This window comes from Micromys minutus (assembly GCF_963924665.1).
Source record: "Micromys minutus genome assembly, chromosome: 32".
Taxonomy (NCBI): domain Eukaryota; kingdom Metazoa; phylum Chordata; class Mammalia; order Rodentia; family Muridae; genus Micromys; species Micromys minutus.
In genome coordinates, this window is record NC_137967.1 from 4932344 (window position 1) to 4951547 (window position 19204).

Sequence of the window (19204 nt, forward strand, 5' to 3'; positions counted from 1 at the left end):
TTCTTTTTTTCTTTCTAAGATTGTTTTAAGCCAGGCAATGATGGCTGTGGGACATGTCTTTAATGCCAGGACTCAAGAGACAGAGGCAGGCAGATCTCTGAGTTTGAGGCCAGCCTGGTCTAGAGAGCAAGTTCTAGGACAGCCAGACACACAGAGAAGCCCTGTCTCAATCAATCGATCAGTAAAATAAAGTTTCAGGGGAGTTTGGTTTTGTATTTTGTTTTGTTTTCTCAGTGTGTATGTATTCGGGCATGGACAAAAGTGAGAGAACAACTTCCGGGGGTCAGTTCTCTCCCCCCCCATGTTGGCTCCTGGGATCAGCTCAGGTGTTTATGCTTGGTGGCCGTCACCTTTCTAGAATCATTTTGTCGTCTGAGCCACCCCTGACCTGGAATTTTTGTGATCCACCTGGGATTATATATGTCTGGACACATCCACCCTGTGCTCTTCCTTAATCTCTGCCAAGTCCTTTTTACCACGTCACAAAACAAGACAGAGTCTGTTCACCCACGCTGAATATGAAGGCCTGAAGTCGGAGAGGGAGCCATCAGAGCGGCCTAGCCTAGACTTTCGGGGTAACCCTGATCTGTGGGCTGCAGCCAGCTGTTTGCTCAGTGCATATTGCCAAGGCCTCTCCTTCCTTCCCTCCCTCTCTTTCCCTCTTTCTCCCCATTCTACTCACTAATGTGGTTCAAGAACCCGGGCTGATGGAGGCTGTCTTCGTCCATTTTCTTTTCTTGTATGTTATGGTTTTGTACTGATGTTCTGTTTGTTGGAAGTTGTTGGTTGGTTTGTTTGTTCTGTTGGGGGTTTTTTTGGGGGGGGTGGTTTTTTTTTTTTTTTTTTTTTTTTTTTTTGGTTTGGTTTTGAGAGCCACAGTGTCTGTGTGTGTCTGTGTCACTTCCTACGGCTATGGCACCAAAGATGACCTTGCATTCCTGCTCCTGCCACTGGGGTGACAGGCTTGAGCCATCATCAGGCTGGACTTTGTCCATCTTCCGAGCTGTAACTGATTATCACAGACTGTCCCTCGCCAAGAGTAGAGGCTGCAGCACACACAGCTGTGGCAGCTGGGAGGGGCCCCATCTGGTTGGCATTTGTGAGGCCTTGGCATGGCAATTTGACAGCTCTTTAGAGACAACAAAGCCTCTCCCCAGAGACCCTGATTATATGCTGGTGTGTGTGTGTGTGTGTGTGTGTGTGTTAGCTTACCTGGCAGGAACCTGGAAGCAGGGGCCATGAGGAATGCTGCTTACTGTCATTTTCTCAGCCTGCTTTCTTTTCTTTTTTACTTTACTATATAATAGTATATACACTGTCGCTGTCTTCATACACACAAGAGGGCATCGGATCCCATTACAGATGGTTGTGAGTCACCATGTGGTCGCTGGGAATTGAACTCAGGACCTCTGGAAGAGCAGTCAGTGCTCTAACCACTGAACCATCTCTCCAGCCACTCTCAGCCTGCTTTCTTACAGCACCCACGATCACCAGCCCAGGGGTCACACCATTCACCATGGATGTCACTAAGAAAATGCTTACAGACTTGCCAGTATCCCATCTCATGGAGCCATTTGACAATAGAGTTTCCCTATAGCCTGTGACTGTAACATGTGTCAAATAGACATAAAACTTGTCAACACAGACAGGGCAGTGGTGGCAGGATCTCTGAGGTAAGGCCAGCCTGGTCTACAGATCAAGTTACAGGATAGCCAGGGTTACACAGAGAAACCTTGTCTCAGGGTTGTGGGGGAGGGCACTAGCCCTCAGAGTATGTTTTCTTCCTTGTTTTTCTTTTTTTCTTTTTCTTTTTTTTTTTTTTCTTTTTTTTTTTTTTAGTGATCTATTTTTATTTATGTATGAGGGTGTCAGATTCTCTGGAGTTACACTGCTAGGAGTTGAACCCGAGCCCTTTGGCAGATTAGGCAATGCTCTTAACCACTGAGCCATCTCTCTAGTCCTGTGTTCTATTTTAACGTTACGAATGGGTGTGAGCACACAAGGCCAGAAGAGGGTGTGGGATGACCTGGAGCTACACCTGCTCTGGGTGGTAGGAACTGAGTCAGTGTACAATAGTGCCAAGTTTTCGTCTCAGTCATCTTTTTTCAAGGTTCTGAGACAGGGGCTTGCTGCGTGTGGTAGCATGTCCCTTTAATCCCGGATGCAGGGCAGGTGAGCCTCCTTAAGTTTGAGGGCAGCCTTGCTCATCTGTCTTGTTCCGGGCTAGGGCTCCATAAGGGTACTTAGACTCTCAAAAAGAGGGATAGTCTGACTGAGCCTGGCTGAAATGAAACTCCACATCCCAATCTGTTCTAGAACTTACTGTGAATCTCCCGCCCCAGCCTGATGTATGCAGCCGTGAACAAACATGGGGGGGGCTAAGCTTCCACATGTGAAAATATTAGGGTCCCGTCAACACAGCACAGACCCATTTTCCTCACATCCTCCCCAAGCCCGCTGGGCTTCACCCGCAGTCATCTTCCACTTCAATCCTCAAATCATTGGCCAAAGCAAAACAAACACTCGCGCCAGAGTTTCCAGAGCAGACCTAGGGTTCTGCAGGAAAGGTTTAGACGGACCAAGGAAGAAACACAATTACACAGGCAGCAGAGCCCTGCCTAGAACGCCGCTCAATAGTACGGTATCAGCCTCGCTGTGGCGAGTGGTGCGTTCAAACCCCAGAACTACACAAAGAAGATCCCTTGCACTTTTGTCCAGTTTACTAACTCAGCTCTCAGTTTCGGGTAGAAGAACCTTCAGCTTATAGAGGACAAAGTGCTGGTTCTCACGGTGACAACGCCAGCACTAGTGTGGCACCTGTAGCCTGGATGCGACCGTAAGAAGCAGCTCAGTTAAAAGCAGCTCAGTGAGCTAGCCGGAGGCCTGCGCAGCCGCAGTCTGCAGCAGCAGTGGGCGCGCAGGGCAGAGCTGCGTAGGTGGGCGAGTGGGAGCCGAGGGCTGATTGCTTTAGAAGACCAAGTCTAATGTGATCCAGGCGGGCTTCAGTCTCCAAGGGAGGGATGATTTTGCTTGGATTACAGGTATGGTCTGCTTAGCCTGGTTTCGGCCGTGCTGGAGATGGAACTCAGGGTTTGTGTATGCTAGCCACTGTGGTTTCTGCAGCCCCCGGATCTTGAGAAGACATCTCCATACTTTATCTAAGGTGACCCTAAATCCAAGAACAAGCAACCTATGACTCGCAGAGAAGACCCATCTGCCTCTGCCTCTCCTACAAATTGGGACTAAAAGTAGAACCACTGGGGCTGGAGAGATGGCTCAGCGGTTAAGAGCACTGGCTGCTCTTCCAAAGGTCCTGAGTTCAAATCCCAGTAACCACATGGTGGCTCACAACTGTCTGTAATGGGATCTGGTGCCCCCTTCTGTGTCTGAAGACAGCTACAGTGTACTCATTTACATAAAATAAATCTTTAAGAAACAAAGTAGCACCACCACCTTGAAGTTCTGGTCCACCTGCCTCTAATGGACCATATTCTTTCTTTATTAGAGGTCTTTCAAGCACAACCAGATCTAGCTCAGGTTCACCTGCTTTAGGAACGGTGGCACTCCCCACACTTGGAAAATCCCACAGATTTATCTCCTAGGAACCAAAACCCAAACCGAGACACATCCTGGGAAGAGCTTGGGACCTGCCAGTCCATTTACTGAGCAGACTCCTGTGTGTCTGGATGGGAGCCCTTTGCAGGGTAGAAACAGACACTGAAGAAGCCCAGACAATGGGGAAGATAAGGAGCCCACGGGGTGTGTTAAGTGCCGATAAGGACAAAGCAGGGTGAGTCTGGTGCTTACAAGGGGTGCAATTTGGGAAAGGGTATCATGAAGCTTCTGCCTGTGTGTTTAAGCGAGGGCTTGGATGAGATGGGGAAAGAAAGCATCTGGAGGGAAGCTAACCCATTCTGAGGAAACAGCTAGAGCAAAGGCCCTCGGGCAAGAGAATGCCTGCCTCGGACCACCACGGATGGCCTGTGTTGGAAAGAAGCTTAGCACGAGGTTAGCGGGGGAGGGTTAGGACAGCGCAGTCAAATACTGCAGCTCCGTGGAGGGGTGAGGCGGGACTATGGATTGAGTCCGGGGCATCAAGTATGCCAGTTCTCGCCCTCTGACTCGCTGGTGAATTCTCTCCAACTGAGCTGTGCACCTGGTCGTTTGACTTTTTGAGACAGGGTCTCAAAATTTACTATTTTACGAATTGTTGAAACAAGGCCAGTCTCCGACCCTCATTCTTCCTGCCTCGGGCTACTGGGTAACTGGGGTGACAGGTCTGCGTTACCAGACCCTTCTGAAAGGCTGGACTTTAATCCCGAATGAATCAGGATCCTGGAGGCTGGAGGGTCACAAGTTCTGTGCCCCAGGGAGCAGATGGGGACTAGGAAGGAGGGCAATCAGAAAGGAGGCCACTATGACATTCCTTATGGTAGAGGCACGTCCTGTACAATGGCTGCTGAGGTAATTTCTGCATACACTTCGAAGCTGGAAAGCCTAGTGGCGTCGCGTCCCTTCCCTTCGCTGTCCGTTCAGGGCCCAAGCTGAGGTCTGCGGCCGTGCCACTTGCTACCACTAGGTGGCGCGTCCCGCCCGGGCACGATCTCACCCCTGGCACGGTCTACCCCAAAACTTCCTTTCACTTTCGGTCTTTGGCTGTCATCCAGCTCGGTCTTTCCACACCCAGCTGGGGCAAGCCTGGTGCGTGGGGTGAATGGCTTTCCAGGTCCCCGAGGGGAGGTCCCAAGGTCCCCACTCCCGGGCAGAGGGAGCAGGGTGCGAGACCTGGGGAGGATTCTGGGGACGTCGGTTGGGGTTCTTAGAAGGGGAGATGATTTCTCACTGTCACTGGGACTCATGCAGGAAGCCTGGGGGAGCAGGAGGCGGAAACGCACCCACATCAAGGGCGGCAGGGCGGGGCGGCAGGGTACTGGGACGGGTGGGGAAGGGGCTGCAGGGTATGAGTCTGAAGCCTGCCCTTCTGTCACTTCCAAGACCCTGCCACAGGCATGAGGGGTCCTCGGCCGAGATGACAGTGCTGGCACCAGCCTGGAGCCCAAATGTGCGTATACCTGAGGGGTGATGGAACTGGGTGGGGAAGGGAAATGGGCAGGGGATGGAGGCTTGGGGAGATAGACGCGGCACAGGGTGGGAAGAAAAAAGGGGACAGTGTAGGATGAGATGGGGAAAGACGGACACAGCTTTATCACACCAGCCAAGGTGCAGGACAGGCAGTCAGGGAAGATGACACCCAGTTAATGAAGGAAGCAGGACACGGGGAGCACCTGCATGGAAGGCAGTTGCTGACACGATCCCCCTCTAGTCCTCTCTGGTGCTGCTGCTGCTGCTGCTGAGCCCTTGCCTGCGGGGGACCCCCGACTGTTACTTCAGCCGCAGCCCCATCTCCTCCAACTTCGACAGGAGGATTAGCGAGTTGGTGAGCTGGCTCCTTTCCAGACCAGGCTACTGTCTCTCACACGGTCTCTGTCTTTGTAGGGTCTCTGTCCCTCTCTCTCTTTCTTTGGATCTCCGCTCCCCCCACGGGTCTCTTATTATTTTTGTCTCTGTCTTTCTTTCTGAGTCCCTGTTCTATTGTCTGTCACAGTCTCTCTCTAGGTCTGTCAATGTCTGTCTTCCACTCTGGGTCCATGTTTCTTGCTCTTGTCTTCTCTGTGGGTCTCTCTGCTATTACCGCTTGGTGTCTTTTCTCTCTCTCTAACTCTCTCTGATTCTCTTCTTCATGTGAGTCCCTTCCCTGTGCCCTTGTCTTAGGGTCTGTTTCCAACTTCTCCGACTCTGTAGTTTGCTCTTGCCTTCAGTCAGAACTCGCTTTATTTTCTCCCATAGACTGACTACCTGCTTAAAGATTACCCAGTCACTGTGGCCATCAATCTTCAGGACGTGAGTCACAGTCGGGAGGGCCCTGGGATGGAAGTGGGAACCAGACTCAAGATGCGCCACCCTTCAGGGACAAGGCTAGTGGGCCACCTCCTGCTCCCTCAGACCTGGAAGTCTAGACCTTCTCCTCACCCATCCCCACCCCGGCCCCGGCCCCAGGCAGCCTATCTCATTTCCCAACAAGCGGTCAAGATTGGCTTCTCTGTTCCTTTCTCCCTTGGGTGTAGTGGGTCCCTTCCTCTCAGGCATCTGGCCCCGCCCCTCCGTCCATGGTCTTGTAGTCCTGCCTCTTCGCTCTCTTGGTATCTGGCAGGGTCTCATCTTAGGCATTTGATCCTGACGGGCTTCCAACACGCAAGTGACAGGCCCCACCTCTTTTAGTCCCCTGGCCCCTCCCAACTTAGGCCACGCCTGCCCTCTCCAGCCACCTAGCCCCATCACTAAGCCATCTGGACCCGGCTCACCCCGTTAGTCATCTGGCCCCGCCCCTTCTCCCTGAGATCTGGCCTGGGCTCTTGATCTTCAGGAGAAACACTGCAAGGCTTTGTGGAGCCTCTTTCTGGCCCGACGCTGGATAGAGCAACTGAAGACTGTGGCGGGGTCTAAAATGCAGACGCTCCTGGAGCAAGTCAATACAGAGATATACTTTGTTACCTCGTGCGCCTTCCAGGTTAGCATTAGAACGAATGAGGAGAGCCAAGTCCCTTCCCAGGCACTGAAGAGTAGCTCTGCTAGGACTTTTAAGGGGAGTTCATTTTCCCACAGCATACCACAGAGGTAGAGCTGGAAGCTCCCCTGAGGTCACGGGGGTGGTGGGTCCTGTTACTGGGTCTTTGCTTTAGTAGCTGAAGAAAGTTGTTACTAAGGTGTTCTCTCTCCCCTAACAATTTCAGAACCCTGGAGTCTTTGAGACCTCGGCCCATTGGCTCTGTGACCTCTGCTGGTCAGGGCCCTGGGTTTGTGGAGACACTGGTGTGACATTGTGATGACTTGTCCCTCCCCCCTCCAAGCCCCTACCAGAATGTCTTCGATTCGTCCAGACCAACATCTCCCACCTCCTGCAGGACACCTGCGCACAACTGCTTGCTCTGAAGCCCTGTATCGGGAAGGCCTGCCAGAATTTCTCTCGGTGCCTGGAGGTGCAGTGCCAGCCGGGTAACAGTAACTCCAGAGCCCAGCACCCCCCACCCCCGGTGCCACCAGGCTCACAGCCCTGCTTACTGTATGTCCCAGCCGTGTGTGCTTCCACTTGCTGGCACTTGAGACAAGTTCTTTCTCTCTTATTTCTCTCCTTCTTCTTCTTAAGATGTGTTTATTTTTGTGCGTGTTTTATCTACATGCCTGTAATGTGTGTCTGGTGCCTGAAGAGACCAGAAGAGGGCATCAGATTCCCTGGAACTGGGTTTACAGCTACATGTGAACCACTGTGTGGGGGCTGGGACCCAGGTCCAATGCAAGAGCAGCCCGTGTTCTTGACTGCTGAGCCACCACTTCAACACTTCAACCCTTTTTCTTTTCTTTTGAGATAGGGTCTCATTATGCAGGCTAGACTGACCTTGAACTCAAAGCAATCCTCTGCCTCAGTGTCCTGAGTGCTGGGATTACAGGTATGAAGCCAGCACATCTGGCTTCCTTTCCTTTTATCATCCTATATTTATGTATAGCAATGTCTCATGACATTTCATATTTTCATCACCACACCCACCATTACTTTCTCTTGTCTGCCTACCTGTCACTGGGCCCCTTCCTCTTTCCCAGTGGTCCCTTTTCTTTCTTTTCTTTCACATTTTAAACCCATCAGGTAGGTTGCCTGTAGAAACCAGGCTTGAGAAGTTCTTTTTAAAAGAATCATTTATTTTATGTGCACTGCAGCCTGCTTGAGAAGTTCTTTACAGGGCACCTTACCAATGGCTACACTTCTGAAGAAAATGCCACTTAGCAATAATGAATGTTACAAATGCTTGGGAAAGGACAGGACATTCCTTTTTATGACCTCAGTTAACAAATCTTTGAGAAAGAAACAGAATTTCCAGTCTGTTGGTCTGGGGCAGCCCTGTCCACTGAGTGAGCACAGGATTCTGGGTAACAATACTAGCAGCCCTGTTCAATACCTTTTTCCTTCTTCTTCTTCTTCTTCTTTTTTTTTTTAAATGATTATAGATGTTCTTTTGAGCCAGGGTCTGTCTATATAGTCCTGGCTGCGTCTGACTTGCTCTGCCGACCAGGCTGAGATCCCCTGCTTCTGCCTTCTGAGTTCAGGGATTAAAGGTGTGGACCACAGTGCCCAGCAGTGCTCATACTTATCCCCAGTGCTGGCTTATTTTTGAAACAGTGTTTCACTACACATTCCTGTCAGTGTAGGTCCCTCAGGAATCATCACTTTCATGTTTGCTCTGATGAGCCCCTCACTTACCTGGTTCTTCTCTCTCCCCAGACTCCTCCACCCTGCTGCCCCCAAGGAGTCCTGTAGCCCTAGAAGCCACCGAGCTTCCACAGCCTCAGTCCAGGCAGCTGTTGCTCTTGCTGCTGCTGCCCCTCATACTGGTGCTGCTGGCAGCGGCCTGGGGCCTTCGCTGGCAAAGGGCAAGACGGAGGGTGGAGCTCCGCCCTGGGGTGAGCCTAGAGTCCAGGGCAGCTGGATGGAGTGGGTGGCAAGGGATGAGGGTGGCAGGTGACCTTGTGGGGGCCTCAGGTGCCCCTCCCCTTCCATCCTTAGGCTGTGAGACTTGTTCATCGCTGGCTGGGCCAGGGTCTTATCTCGGTGAGTCTTTCCCTTACACTGGAGCCTGAAATGGCCAGGCTTGGGGGTGAGAATCAGTCCAAGACCCGGGGCAGGGGCTGTCTTACTATTTCTCACAGGAGGGGCCAGGATTCAGGGGAGTGGTGGGTGTGCCAGGGGCAGGACAGTCTTTGCTAGGCTTCCAGAGTGACAAAGCTCAGGGGGTTCCTGCAGCTCCCACAATCACAAGGCCGTGGAGATCTGGGAAGGCTTGTGAGGGAGTCTGTGGAGAGACGGAGCGAGGAGGCAGAAGGTGGGTCCGCTGCCAGCACCCGTGTTTTAGAATGTAATGTGTTTTATACTTGTAATACCTCTCACCTGGAGGTTACACCTGTAACCCCGGCCCTTGGGAGCCCAGAGCAGGACTGCTGAATTGTCTGGCCACCCTCGGCTACAAGGTGAGTTCAAGGCCACTATGAGATACACAGTGAACTCTTGTCTCCTGTCTCAAATAAACAAACAAAAACACTCAGTTTAGTGACACATTTTTTTCAGATGAGCTCTCACTGTCTTGCCCAAACTGACTTTGAACACTTTGATGACCCTTCCTGCCCCAAACTCCCAGACAGCTGGGCACACAGGCATGCTATCCACAACAAGGCTGTTCTTTTCTGTTTTCTTTCTCGGTGCTGGTGCTAGAGTTGGGAACCCAGACAAGGAGCGAGCTAGGCAAATGCTGTGCTGAGCTACATCCCCAGCCCAGAGGACGCACTGTCTGGGTATGGCAATGGACAAGTGTAGTCCCAGGGCTTCTGGACAGGAGATGCGGAGACTGCAGGAAACTGACTTTAAGAAAAACAGAAAGGAAGAAGGGGGGCGCATTGTAGCCCTGTGTGGCTGCTTCTGTCACCTCCACCACTTAAAATAAAAACAACTGCTGGGTATGGTGCTGCGTGCCTGGAATCTCAGTATTCTGGAGGCTGAGGCAGAGGGATCAAAACTTCAAGGCCAACCTGGGCTACTGAGTGAGTTCAAGGCCAGCCTGGGCTACTTCACGAAATCTGTCTCAGAATAACAATGGAAAACAAAGGCTGGAACTGGAGCTTAGTGGGAGGGTCTCTGCACATGTAAGACTCTGTCTCCCATGTGCAGCTGCCACATAGTCACTAGAAACACATCATCTGCACTTAATAGTCACGCCGCCAAAATGGATTCCCTGTCTGCTTAATTAAAACAATTAGATTGTTTGCAATTTTTAAATTCAAGTTTTTAAATTCTGTGGTTTCCCAGTTCTGGGCTTGCTTCTGAAGCACACAGCCATAGTGGTAGATGTGCGTAAACCTAACTCTTTTTATTTATTTGCTAGTTTTTGAGACAGGGTCTATGTAGGTTGGATGGCCTGGAATGTGGGGCAATCCTCCTGTATCTGCCTCTGGGGTGCTGGAGTCACAGGTGTGTACTACTATTACCTGACAGTAATTCTTCTTTTCTTTTCTTTTCTTTTTTTTTTTCTAAAGATTTATTTATTTATTATGTATGAGTGCACTGTAGCTGTCTTCAGACACACCAGAAGAGGGCATCAGATCCCATTACAGATGGTTGTGAGCCAGCATGTGGTTGCTGGGATTTGAACTCAGGACCTCTGAAAGAACAATCTGTGCTCTTAACCAATGAGCCATCTCTCCAGCCCGACAGTAATTCTTCTTAAAGAAATGACAACAGACTTCCCCCACCAAATAAACGGAAACAAAACAAAACAAAAACCATGACACGTGGGCGCAGGTACCTTGATATAAGTCAGAGGACAACTTGTGGCTGGTTCTCTGCTTTTACCATGTTGGTCCCAGGAACGGAAGTCAAGTGGTCAAACTTGGCAGCAGAGGCCTTTTACCCATAACCCCGGCTTGATAGCTACAGTTTGTTTTGAAACGGGGGTCTCACGTAGTTCTATCTGACCCGGAACTCACTCTGTAGACCTGGCTGGCTTGGAATTCAGAGATCTGCAAGCTTCTGCCTCCTCTATCCAAGATAAGTGAGCCACCAGGCCTGGCTGTAAAAACTCCATTAAAAAATATATTTGTTTACTTATTATATATGAGTACACTGCTGCTGTCTTCAGACACACCAGAAGAGGGCATCAGATCCCATTACAGATGGTTGTGAGCCACCATGTGGTTGTGGGATTTGAACTCAGGAAGAGCAGTCAGTGCTCTTAACTACTGAGCCATCTCTCTAGCCCTAAAATCTCCTTCTTTAAAAAAAAAAAATAAAAAAAAGACAGCAGATTTAGTGATGCAAATCTGTACTCCCTTGCACACTCTGGAGAAGAGGCAGAAAGATCGGGAATTCTGGGTTATCTACTGTTAGAGAAGCCTGAGGCTAATCTGAGCGGGATGAGGGGGGTGGGAAGTGTTGAGAAGGGGTGGGAGGGTGTGGTTCAGTCTTAGAGGATTTGCTTGTCTTTCACTAGAAAGGGGTTGGGGGCGTAGCTCAGTGGTAGAGTGCTGGCGGAGAGCTCCAGTCCTCAGACCATCGATTCCCTTTTACAGAGGATACTGAGGCCAAGCAGGAGTCACCTGACAGACATTGCTCAGCCTGGGCACAGGGGCAGCTGGGTGGAGGCTGGCCTTCTCTTGGACCTCACTGCCAAGCTCTTTCCCCAGGATGGAGACAACATCAGAGCTCAACAGAAGTCCCATTCACTACACTCCGTACGAAGTCCTTGCCCCTACAAACGTGTATATAAATGTTTTGTTTTTTTTTACCAGCTCCTCCGGGCCTGTCTGTGGATGGGATAGGGAACGGGTGGACCTTTTCGGTTTCAGAATCTTGGTTTTTCAGTGTTTGGTGATGCAATAAGACTCTCCAGAAGCTGAGGCAGGATCAAGGTCAGCCTGGCCTGCAGAAATCTTATATCAAAACCCAAACCAGCGACAAAAGGTTCTATTTGTTTTCTGAGGCCTTCAATGGCCCAGGGTCAGCACAGGGAAATGCTCCATAGAACTCTGCCGTGAAGCCGAAGCAGCCCAATTCCCCAAAAAATCATGGCCCCAAAGTGTAACGAATAAGCAAAAACAGTGTTGGAACCTCCAGGAGGAATCGACTCAGGCTGGGATGTTTAGGGAAGCTTTCAGGACGAAATGAGTCCCTGGCACTGAACAATCTACTTTTTGTTGTTTTCCTTTGGTGGTGGGTGGTTTTGGGTGCACAGCCGGGCGGGCAGCTCAGAGAACATTCACAGCTGAAAACAAAGGCCTTTGGCTGCGTCCCGGGAACCTGAAAGTCCTTCTTTTCCCCATACTCTTCCATCTAGGAAGACTACTTCCATTTGCTGGGCAGACGGAAACTTCTAGGCACAGGAAGGGCCATCAATGGTCTGCACACCTTGAGGTTTAGGGGAGGGCCCTCTACACACGCAGCTCAGGAAGGCCGGCCAAGACGAGTATGCTCGCCCCCTTATGGCCACCACGTGTTCTGCAACCGCCATTACTCAATAGGAGTAATGGCGCTCCACATCACGGACACCTGAACAATCCCTCCAAGATATGGCCGCTGCGGCTGGACGGCCTTGTACGGCTAAAGCCGCCTCGAGACCCACGTGACCCCTCGCCCCGCACAGTCATGGCGCCAAGAGCCAACTCCTGCAATATTCTGATTGGACAATATTAAATAACCCGCCTCCCAATAGATACGCACACACCGTCTTGACCAATGAGGAGACAGAAAGTCTTCTGTTCGAGCCCTCTGCGTCACTTCCTCCGCCCCTGAAGCAAGGGATAAGAAACCCTGCGCCTAGACCTCCTCCTTTCCCAGGCGGCTGCCGAAGATGGCGGAGGGGCAGGTTCGGACTCTGCGCGCGCCGGGCGGTGTGGGGTCGGGTGGGTTCCATGCGGGAGCGGAATGGGGACCCACTGCTCCACTCTACATGTGCGATGGGACTTAAGCAAACGTTTTGGCGCGAGGGGATTGTGTAACGTGGGCATTAGGAGCCGCGGCGCTTTGTAGGTATGAGGCGATGAAACCGTAGCGGTTTTCCTGGGGAAGACGGGAGCGGGGCTGGGGTTCCCAACACCGAGAGAACTTGTACTGGTTGGTTTCATCTCAGGCATTGGGGTGCGGGGAGCTTGGAATCGCCCCTGCCTGGTGGTGTACGTTTGTAGGTTAGATAGTATAAAACTAATGGAATAAAGGCTCCTGTTTTGCCTGGCTTTAGGTCACCGGATTTCTGTAACATCTGATGTTTTGACTTGTAGTCTTACTGAGGGTGTGAAATGTTTCCCAGAATTAAGTGATTGTTCAACAGACTGTGGGGCAGAAAGTTTGTGAGTTCGAGGTTGGTCAGGAATTGAGCGGCCCCTTGCCTCCTGTTTTAGATAGGCTGGAGGCAGGTTTTTGCTAGGGAAGTGGATGATGGTGCTTTGGCTTAAAGTTCCAGAGAGTCACTGTAAACGGGGTAGTGGAATGGGTTTCTCGTGTAGTTTGGGCTGGGATTCCATGCCTGATCCGATCAGAATCACAGGACAGCCTCTGTAGGTATTGTTAGCAGAATGAGGTTTGTTTGCCCTGGTTATAAGAAGGGTTCTGATCACCATGAGCAAGCTGAGGATCTGGCTGTGAACTACGAGTGACTAGAGTCCTAATGTGCTAGAGGATCCCAGCTATCCCGGAATTTGAGGCCCGGTAGGGTAACAGGAAGTTCCATTTAAAATTCACGTACACACACATGAGGCAGGTTTAGGTTTTGTTTTTATGAAATGCCTCTTTGGGGCTCTAAGTTCAGCTGGGTAACTGGCATCCTGGTGTGGAAAGGCACTGAAAGGGTTAGTAACTTGAAGTAGGGAGAGCCAGACTGTTTCCTAAGCCTTTTTGTTGTTTCCATAGGTTCTAATACTGGATGGCCGAGGCCATCTTCTGGGCCGCCTGGCGGCCATTGTGGCCAAGCAGGTACTGCTGGGTAAGTTTCATTCAACATCTCTGTTTGCCTGGGAGTCTGTGATGAGCAACAATCACCATCTTTCGTTTGAGTCTCACGACTGTGAGATCAACCCATGCACCGCTCTGAGACTTGCCAGCCCCTACTTCCTTGGGATTGATGGCTTAGAAATGCTTTTAGAGCACATATGCCTTTATGAGGGCATTGCTGGGTGTGACATGACTTTCCTGACTCCATCCCCACCCTCTCCCTAGGCCGGAAGGTGGTGGTTGTACGATGTGAAGGTATCAACATATCTGGAAATTTCTACAGAAACAAGTGTGAGTTTTGGGTGTTGGTCTTAAGTGGGGGAGGGCTAACTTGGATGCCCAGGTCCTTATTTGCTTTTGGGACCAAACGGCCTCACATGCTTTTTTCTCCCGACAGTGAAATACCTAGCCTTCCTCCGAAAGCGGATGAACACCAACCCCTCTCGAGGCCCCTATCACTTCCGAGCTCCGAGCCGCATTTTTTGGCGCACTGTGCGAGGTAAACGGGCCCCGAAGGGTAATGAATAGAACAGGGTAGAATCTGGCAGCTTATGATGAGGATTTCTCCCACTCATGTTCGAGTTGCCCAACTATGAGATGACTCTGCATGCACTACCATCTGAGGCTGGCCTATCTCCCTGCTCCTGGGGTCAGACGGGGTTCTCAGCACCTCTAATCGAGGCCTGCTGTTACGCCCACAGGCATGCTGCCCCACAAGACCAAGAGAGGCCAGGCTGCCCTGGAACGCCTTAAGGTGTTGGATGGGATCCCTCCACCCTATGACAAGGTGAGCCTTGCACGCCTAGCCTCACAGCCTCTGCGTCCAGCGTCTGTGATGTTTATTACCTACATTGTTTGAGCCTCATGAAAACAGCACTAGCTGAGACGCCTGCCCCAACAGCCTTCTTGCCCGGTGCTTCCCATCGGTCTCTGAACCCTGCCTTTCTCTAACAGAAAAAGCGCATGGTGGTCCCTGCTGCCCTCAAGGTTGTACGGCTGAAGCCCACCAGAAAGGTAAGCTCTAGGTTGCAGAGTAGACCTGTGGGACCTCAATACTGGCAGATGATGTTTTTATTCTCACGATGGTCTTCGGATGCCACAGACATAGGCAGTGTCGATAATGCCAAAGGCTACACTGATGCCAGGAGGGCTCCCATATTGGGATGAGTCCTTGAAATAGGGTCCCTAGGCCCTCCACCTCACCTTTGTGCTGCGGGGGCACATTCCATGTCCTTACAGCCTTGTGCCCCTGCAGTTTGCTTACCTGGGTCGTCTGGCTCATGAGGTCGGGTGGAAGTACCAGGCCGTGACTGCCACTCTAGAGGAGAAACGGAAGGAAAAGGCCAAGATCCACTATCGGAAGAAGAAGCAGCTCTTGGTGAGGACAGAGCCTGCACTCCTCCAGGGTTAGGGTGGGCCTGGGTGAGAAGCAACCACTCTTGACAGTTTCCTTTTCAAACCACAGAGGCTACGGAAACAGGCAGAAAAGAATGTGGAGAAGAAAATCTGCAAGTTCACAGAGGTCCTCAAGACCAATGGACTACTGGTGTGAACCCAATAAAGACTGTTTGTGCCTCATGCCTGCCTGGCCTGCCCTTCCTCCACCGCCGACCAGGGAAGTGGGGGCTAAAGGTTCCTTAGTCACTGCTCCAGTGGGGTAGAGGGTACATTTAGACAGCTAGGAGCTCACCACCTGCTGGAGTTTGAGGTGATAGCCATGGAGCGAGCTTCAGGGTTGAAAATGAGTGCAGGGCTGCCCCGCCCACCTTCCTAATACCATATTCCACAGCTCTGAAAAGGAGTGCCACACACTGAAGATGCTGACCAAGCACAGGCGCTGCCTTTGCTGCCTCCCAACAGAACACAAAGCAGTGTTTTTTTCTGGAGGGTTCTATGTGCTAATAAATTATTTGACTTCAATAAATGTGGTTTTTGGTCTGTCTGCTATACAGAAGCAGGGGCTGTGAGAGGGCACCAGAAATACAACATGCTCTGCCTCATGCTTTGCCCCTTTGTTTTGAATCAGTGGTTATATGGTTTCTTGCTCAAAAGGTGTAGGTACAGATCTTTGGTCCTGTCCTGGATTGGATGGCTTTATTCTTAGCTGCAGAAGAAGGAATTGCCACTGACTGGTGCTTGGTCTCCCAGGGGCCCAGGACACATGAGTGAAGGGCTGCAGAGATGGTGAGGTGTGGCAGGATAAATGAGGCCAGTTCTAGGCTGGATACGAGTTAGGGTTAGCCTACACTAGTATTGGGTGGGGTGCACTTGACATGCCCAGTTTTCAAGTCTCATTGACCTATTCCGTGAGACTGGATTTATTACACCTAGCTGACTTGGAGTGGAAATCCTAAGGCCTTCCCATGAGTGCTGGGGTTAAAGGCCTCCAGCACCAGTCACAAAATAGTTCTAGTTGGGAAATCATGTAGCTGTTCCAGTATTCAGAACTAGAGCCTGGAATACTTGAAACTGGCACGTAAGCTTTTGCCACCTTTTAAGTCTTAGCCCAACTTTAACTTAATAGGTAGGGTCCGTCCATTACCTGGAGTTGTCTCTTGTTAAGGTCACACAATCCTCCACAAGTAAATTAAGACATGAACCTTCAGTGTGGGATTGAAATTACTAATCTCTGCCAGCCGGTTCGTGACAGCCAGAGAAATAGACGACATGCAGCCTTGTTAATTAAACTAGGTTATAGCTACTTGAGCTTTGGAAGTAGGTTATTTCAAGCGCAGCTTGGATACCTTGCCACAAAAATAATCAATTACACAACCCGAGGTAGTCAGCACAATGGCCATTAGCATTTAATAAAAGGAAGCTAGAAACTTCCGTCGACTCTGACTGCGAATCACATAGGGTAGCTGGTCTGGTGGAAAGCAGTTTACCCACTTTGCTGCGACCCGCTCTGCGTCGCTGTTTCTCCATGGAAAACATGAACACCACGCGGTTCTTAACTCCCATGAGAATCCAGCGGCAGGGAAAATTTGACTCCACCCTACAACTCTCGCGATAATTCACGATGCGCTTTCCCAGCCACAACGAGCGCTCGATAACGGGTTTCTGAAATCTCGCGATATGATAGGTTCTCTTCCCGCCCCTTATTCTCTTTCACCATCATGGCTGCGTACGGACAGTCCCAGAAGCGCGTGTTCTTGTCGGAAGTACCTCCTACTTCCGCAAGGGGCTGATCCTACGCCACTTCCGCTCCAGACCTCACGAAGTGAATAAGGAAGCCGAGAGTGTGCCTACCTCTCCTTTTCTCAGGCTGCCGGGAAGATGGCGGACATTCAGGTTCGGACGTTTAGCTGTTTTCTCCCGTCTCTTCCGTGTGGAGTTTATTTTTTGGCGTCCTCGTTATCGTACTAATTAGCTGAAGTGAGGATGGCCGCGTATGCCTTCATTTGATAGGGGGTTCGGATTCAACACAGGAATGGGGTCTCAAGCGCTTTGGGAGTTAGCCCTTAAAACTCAGGCCTTAACGGATGATGGTTTGCGGAGGGAAGAGGGCATCGTGCGGGGCCGGAGTCCTGAGGGCAAAACCGGGGAGACTGGTTTAAGCAGGTTTTTCCTTTGATGGGACTTGGGCCCCGGGCCTCGTGCGCACTAGTTAAGCGCTCTCCTTTAGAGCTGCAGTCCCGAGGCTTGCTGTAATTTTAAATGTTGGCGTAGGTCTGGCCTCAAGTGGCCTAGTCAGGTCTTAAACGTCCCATCCTGCCTCAACCTTTGGAGCACCTCGATGACAGATCTGGCTTACCAGGCTCAGCTACGTGGATGTGAATAAGATGTGAATCCTGAGTGAGGGAACGTATGTGTTCTGGAGAACCAGTATTGCAGGCTGTGGAGGTGATAGATGGGACGCAGTGTGTAAGCTAAAATAGACTCGGGGTGGTTGTGGAGCGAATACTGTAAAAGGCTGGAAGGAAGATAGATCTTTGGTCTCCTCGATTATTACCTGTAACCTCACCAAATTATCAATTCCTACAGACGGAGCGTGCTTACCAAAAGCAGCCTACAATCTTTCAAAACAAGAAGCGTGTCTTGCTAGGAGAAACCGGCAAGGAAAAACTTCCTCGGTACTACAAAAACATCGGTCTTGGCTTCAAGACGCCCAAGGAGGTACAGGATCCTCCCAACAGATGAGCTTCATCCAGCCCTGCACGTGTGGGAGCACAGCCACCCCGCCCTCTTCGGAGTGGCTGCCCATAGGGCCCCTGGGAATTGTAGTTCAGGTCTCTGCGGCTTGGTTCTGATTAGGAAGTGGTAGTTCAAACCACACTTTATCTTTACAGGCCATCGAGGGCACCTACATAGACAAGAAATGCCCCTTCACCGGTAATGTCTCCATCAGAGGGCGCATCCTGTCAGGTGAGTGAGAAGTTAAAAGGGTGGTTCTGTTCCTGCATCCAGGGGTGCTGGCAAATGATGTCTGTTCTCACGATGGTCTTCAGATGTCCTCCAGGGCACTGCTGAGACAGCCAACTGGCAAAGCTGACGCTGTAAATGAGGCCTTTTGGAACCCCACTCACCTGATGACTACCTGCTAACACCTTCCTGTCACCCTCTCCCAGGTGTCGTGACGAAGATGAAGATGCAGAGGACCATTGTCATCCGCCGGGACTATCTTCATTACATCCGGAAATACAACCGCTTTGAGAAGCGTCACAAGAACATGTCTGTGCACCTGTCCCCCTGTTTCAGGTGATCATGGTTCTCCAATAGTTTGGGATAAGGACTAGACAAGACTGTTGCTGGCTAGGTGGGGGGGCCCCGGTATGGAGTGGAAAGGGAAGTACTGTCTTTAGACAGCAGGGCAGGGTCAGGAGTGTGCAGACCGCTGGAGAAAGGCGGCAGCAGCTGGATGTCTGGGAATAGGAGCTATGGCTTGTGTCTTAGCAACCACTTAGATGGCCACTGGTTAAGTGGAGCAGAGGTGGGCACCCCAGCCTCTCTGTGGGTGAAGGGATTGCTGGGGAGGCCCCTCCTAAAGATTTTTGTCTAACCCACAGGGATGTCCAGATTGGCGACATTGTCACTGTTGGAGAGTGCAGGCCCCTGAGCAAGACCGTTCGATTCAATGTGCTCAAGGTCACCAAGGCTGCAGGCACCAAGAAGCAGTTTCAGAAGTTCTAAGGGGACTCGGACCAATGCCTTAGAACAAATAAAGATATTTTCCAATTTACAGACTGGGCTTGGAGTCTCTTGTGTCCTGGGTCAAGGTGAACATTGCCAGGGCTTTGACCTGAGGTGTCTGCTGCATTCCTTCCCTTAGGGCTCCATTTCTGAGCCTCTGAATTTTGATGACCCAAGTAGACATGGTCAGTTACCTGTTAGCCGCCCCTGTTCTGCCCTGTCTCTTGGGAGGAAGTGAGGGTGGAGCCCCTGACCTCAGTTTAAAGTTCTTCAGTTCCCCAGGGGACCTCTGGGCTTCCCACGGCTGAAGAACAAGCAGGGCCCCACACTCACCTTGCAGGTGAAGACACTAAGTACCATAGTCTGCTTCTTGAAACCCTGGAGCTGCTGCCTTCTATGGGGCTTATATCCAGGAACAAGGTGAACAAGGACAGGAACCCCTTAGAAGGTAGAGGATGGGAAGAAGACCCCAGGTTGGCCCATGTGGATGTGAGA

The 19204-nt window shown here is 51.0% G+C and overlaps 3 protein-coding genes across 8 annotated transcripts; all 3 read left to right on the top strand.

Moving 5' to 3' along the window:
* The first annotated feature begins 4721 nt into the window (after positions 1-4721).
* On the top strand, positions 4722-11338 carry FLT3LG (fms related receptor tyrosine kinase 3 ligand). 6 transcript variants are annotated; one of them, XR_013974859.1, is made up of 10 exons: positions 4722-4776; positions 4996-5062; positions 5324-5437; positions 5848-5901; positions 6425-6568; positions 6909-7053; positions 8333-8511; positions 8615-8659; positions 9317-9396; positions 11167-11338. XR_013974859.1 is itself a non-coding variant. In XM_080909224.1 (9 exons), the coding sequence occupies exons 2-8, from the start codon at positions 5030-5032 to the stop codon at positions 8612-8614; spliced, it is 693 nt and encodes a 230-aa protein (XP_080765350.1). In that variant the 5' UTR covers positions 4722-4776; positions 4996-5029; the 3' UTR covers positions 8615-8659; positions 9002-9522. The 6 variants fall into 6 exon arrangements, 3 of the variants coding, with proteins under 3 accessions (XP_080765350.1, XP_080765349.1, XP_080765348.1); XR_013974860.1 differs by lacking the exon at positions 11167-11338 and adding an exon at positions 9002-9075 and having other exon boundaries at positions 8591-8659; positions 9317-9349; XM_080909224.1 differs by lacking the exon at positions 11167-11338 and having other exon boundaries at positions 8591-8659; positions 9002-9522.
* A 1076-nt stretch (positions 11339-12414) lies between these two features.
* Positions 12415-15157, top strand: RPL13A (ribosomal protein L13a). The gene is made up of 8 exons (XM_080909226.1): positions 12415-12458; positions 13499-13571; positions 13805-13870; positions 13977-14078; positions 14281-14366; positions 14534-14593; positions 14835-14957; positions 15045-15157. The coding sequence occupies exons 1-8, from the start codon at positions 12444-12446 to the stop codon at positions 15129-15131; spliced, it is 612 nt and encodes a 203-aa protein (XP_080765352.1). The 5' UTR covers positions 12415-12443; the 3' UTR covers positions 15132-15157.
* A 1628-nt stretch (positions 15158-16785) lies between these two features.
* On the top strand, positions 16786-18760 carry RPS11 (ribosomal protein S11). Its single transcript, XM_080909231.1, has 5 exons — positions 16786-16870; positions 17564-17695; positions 17869-17944; positions 18148-18277; positions 18586-18760. The coding sequence occupies exons 1-5, from the start codon at positions 16856-16858 to the stop codon at positions 18707-18709; spliced, it is 477 nt and encodes a 158-aa protein (XP_080765357.1). The 5' UTR covers positions 16786-16855; the 3' UTR covers positions 18710-18760.
* Positions 18761-19204: the final 444 nt, after the last annotated feature.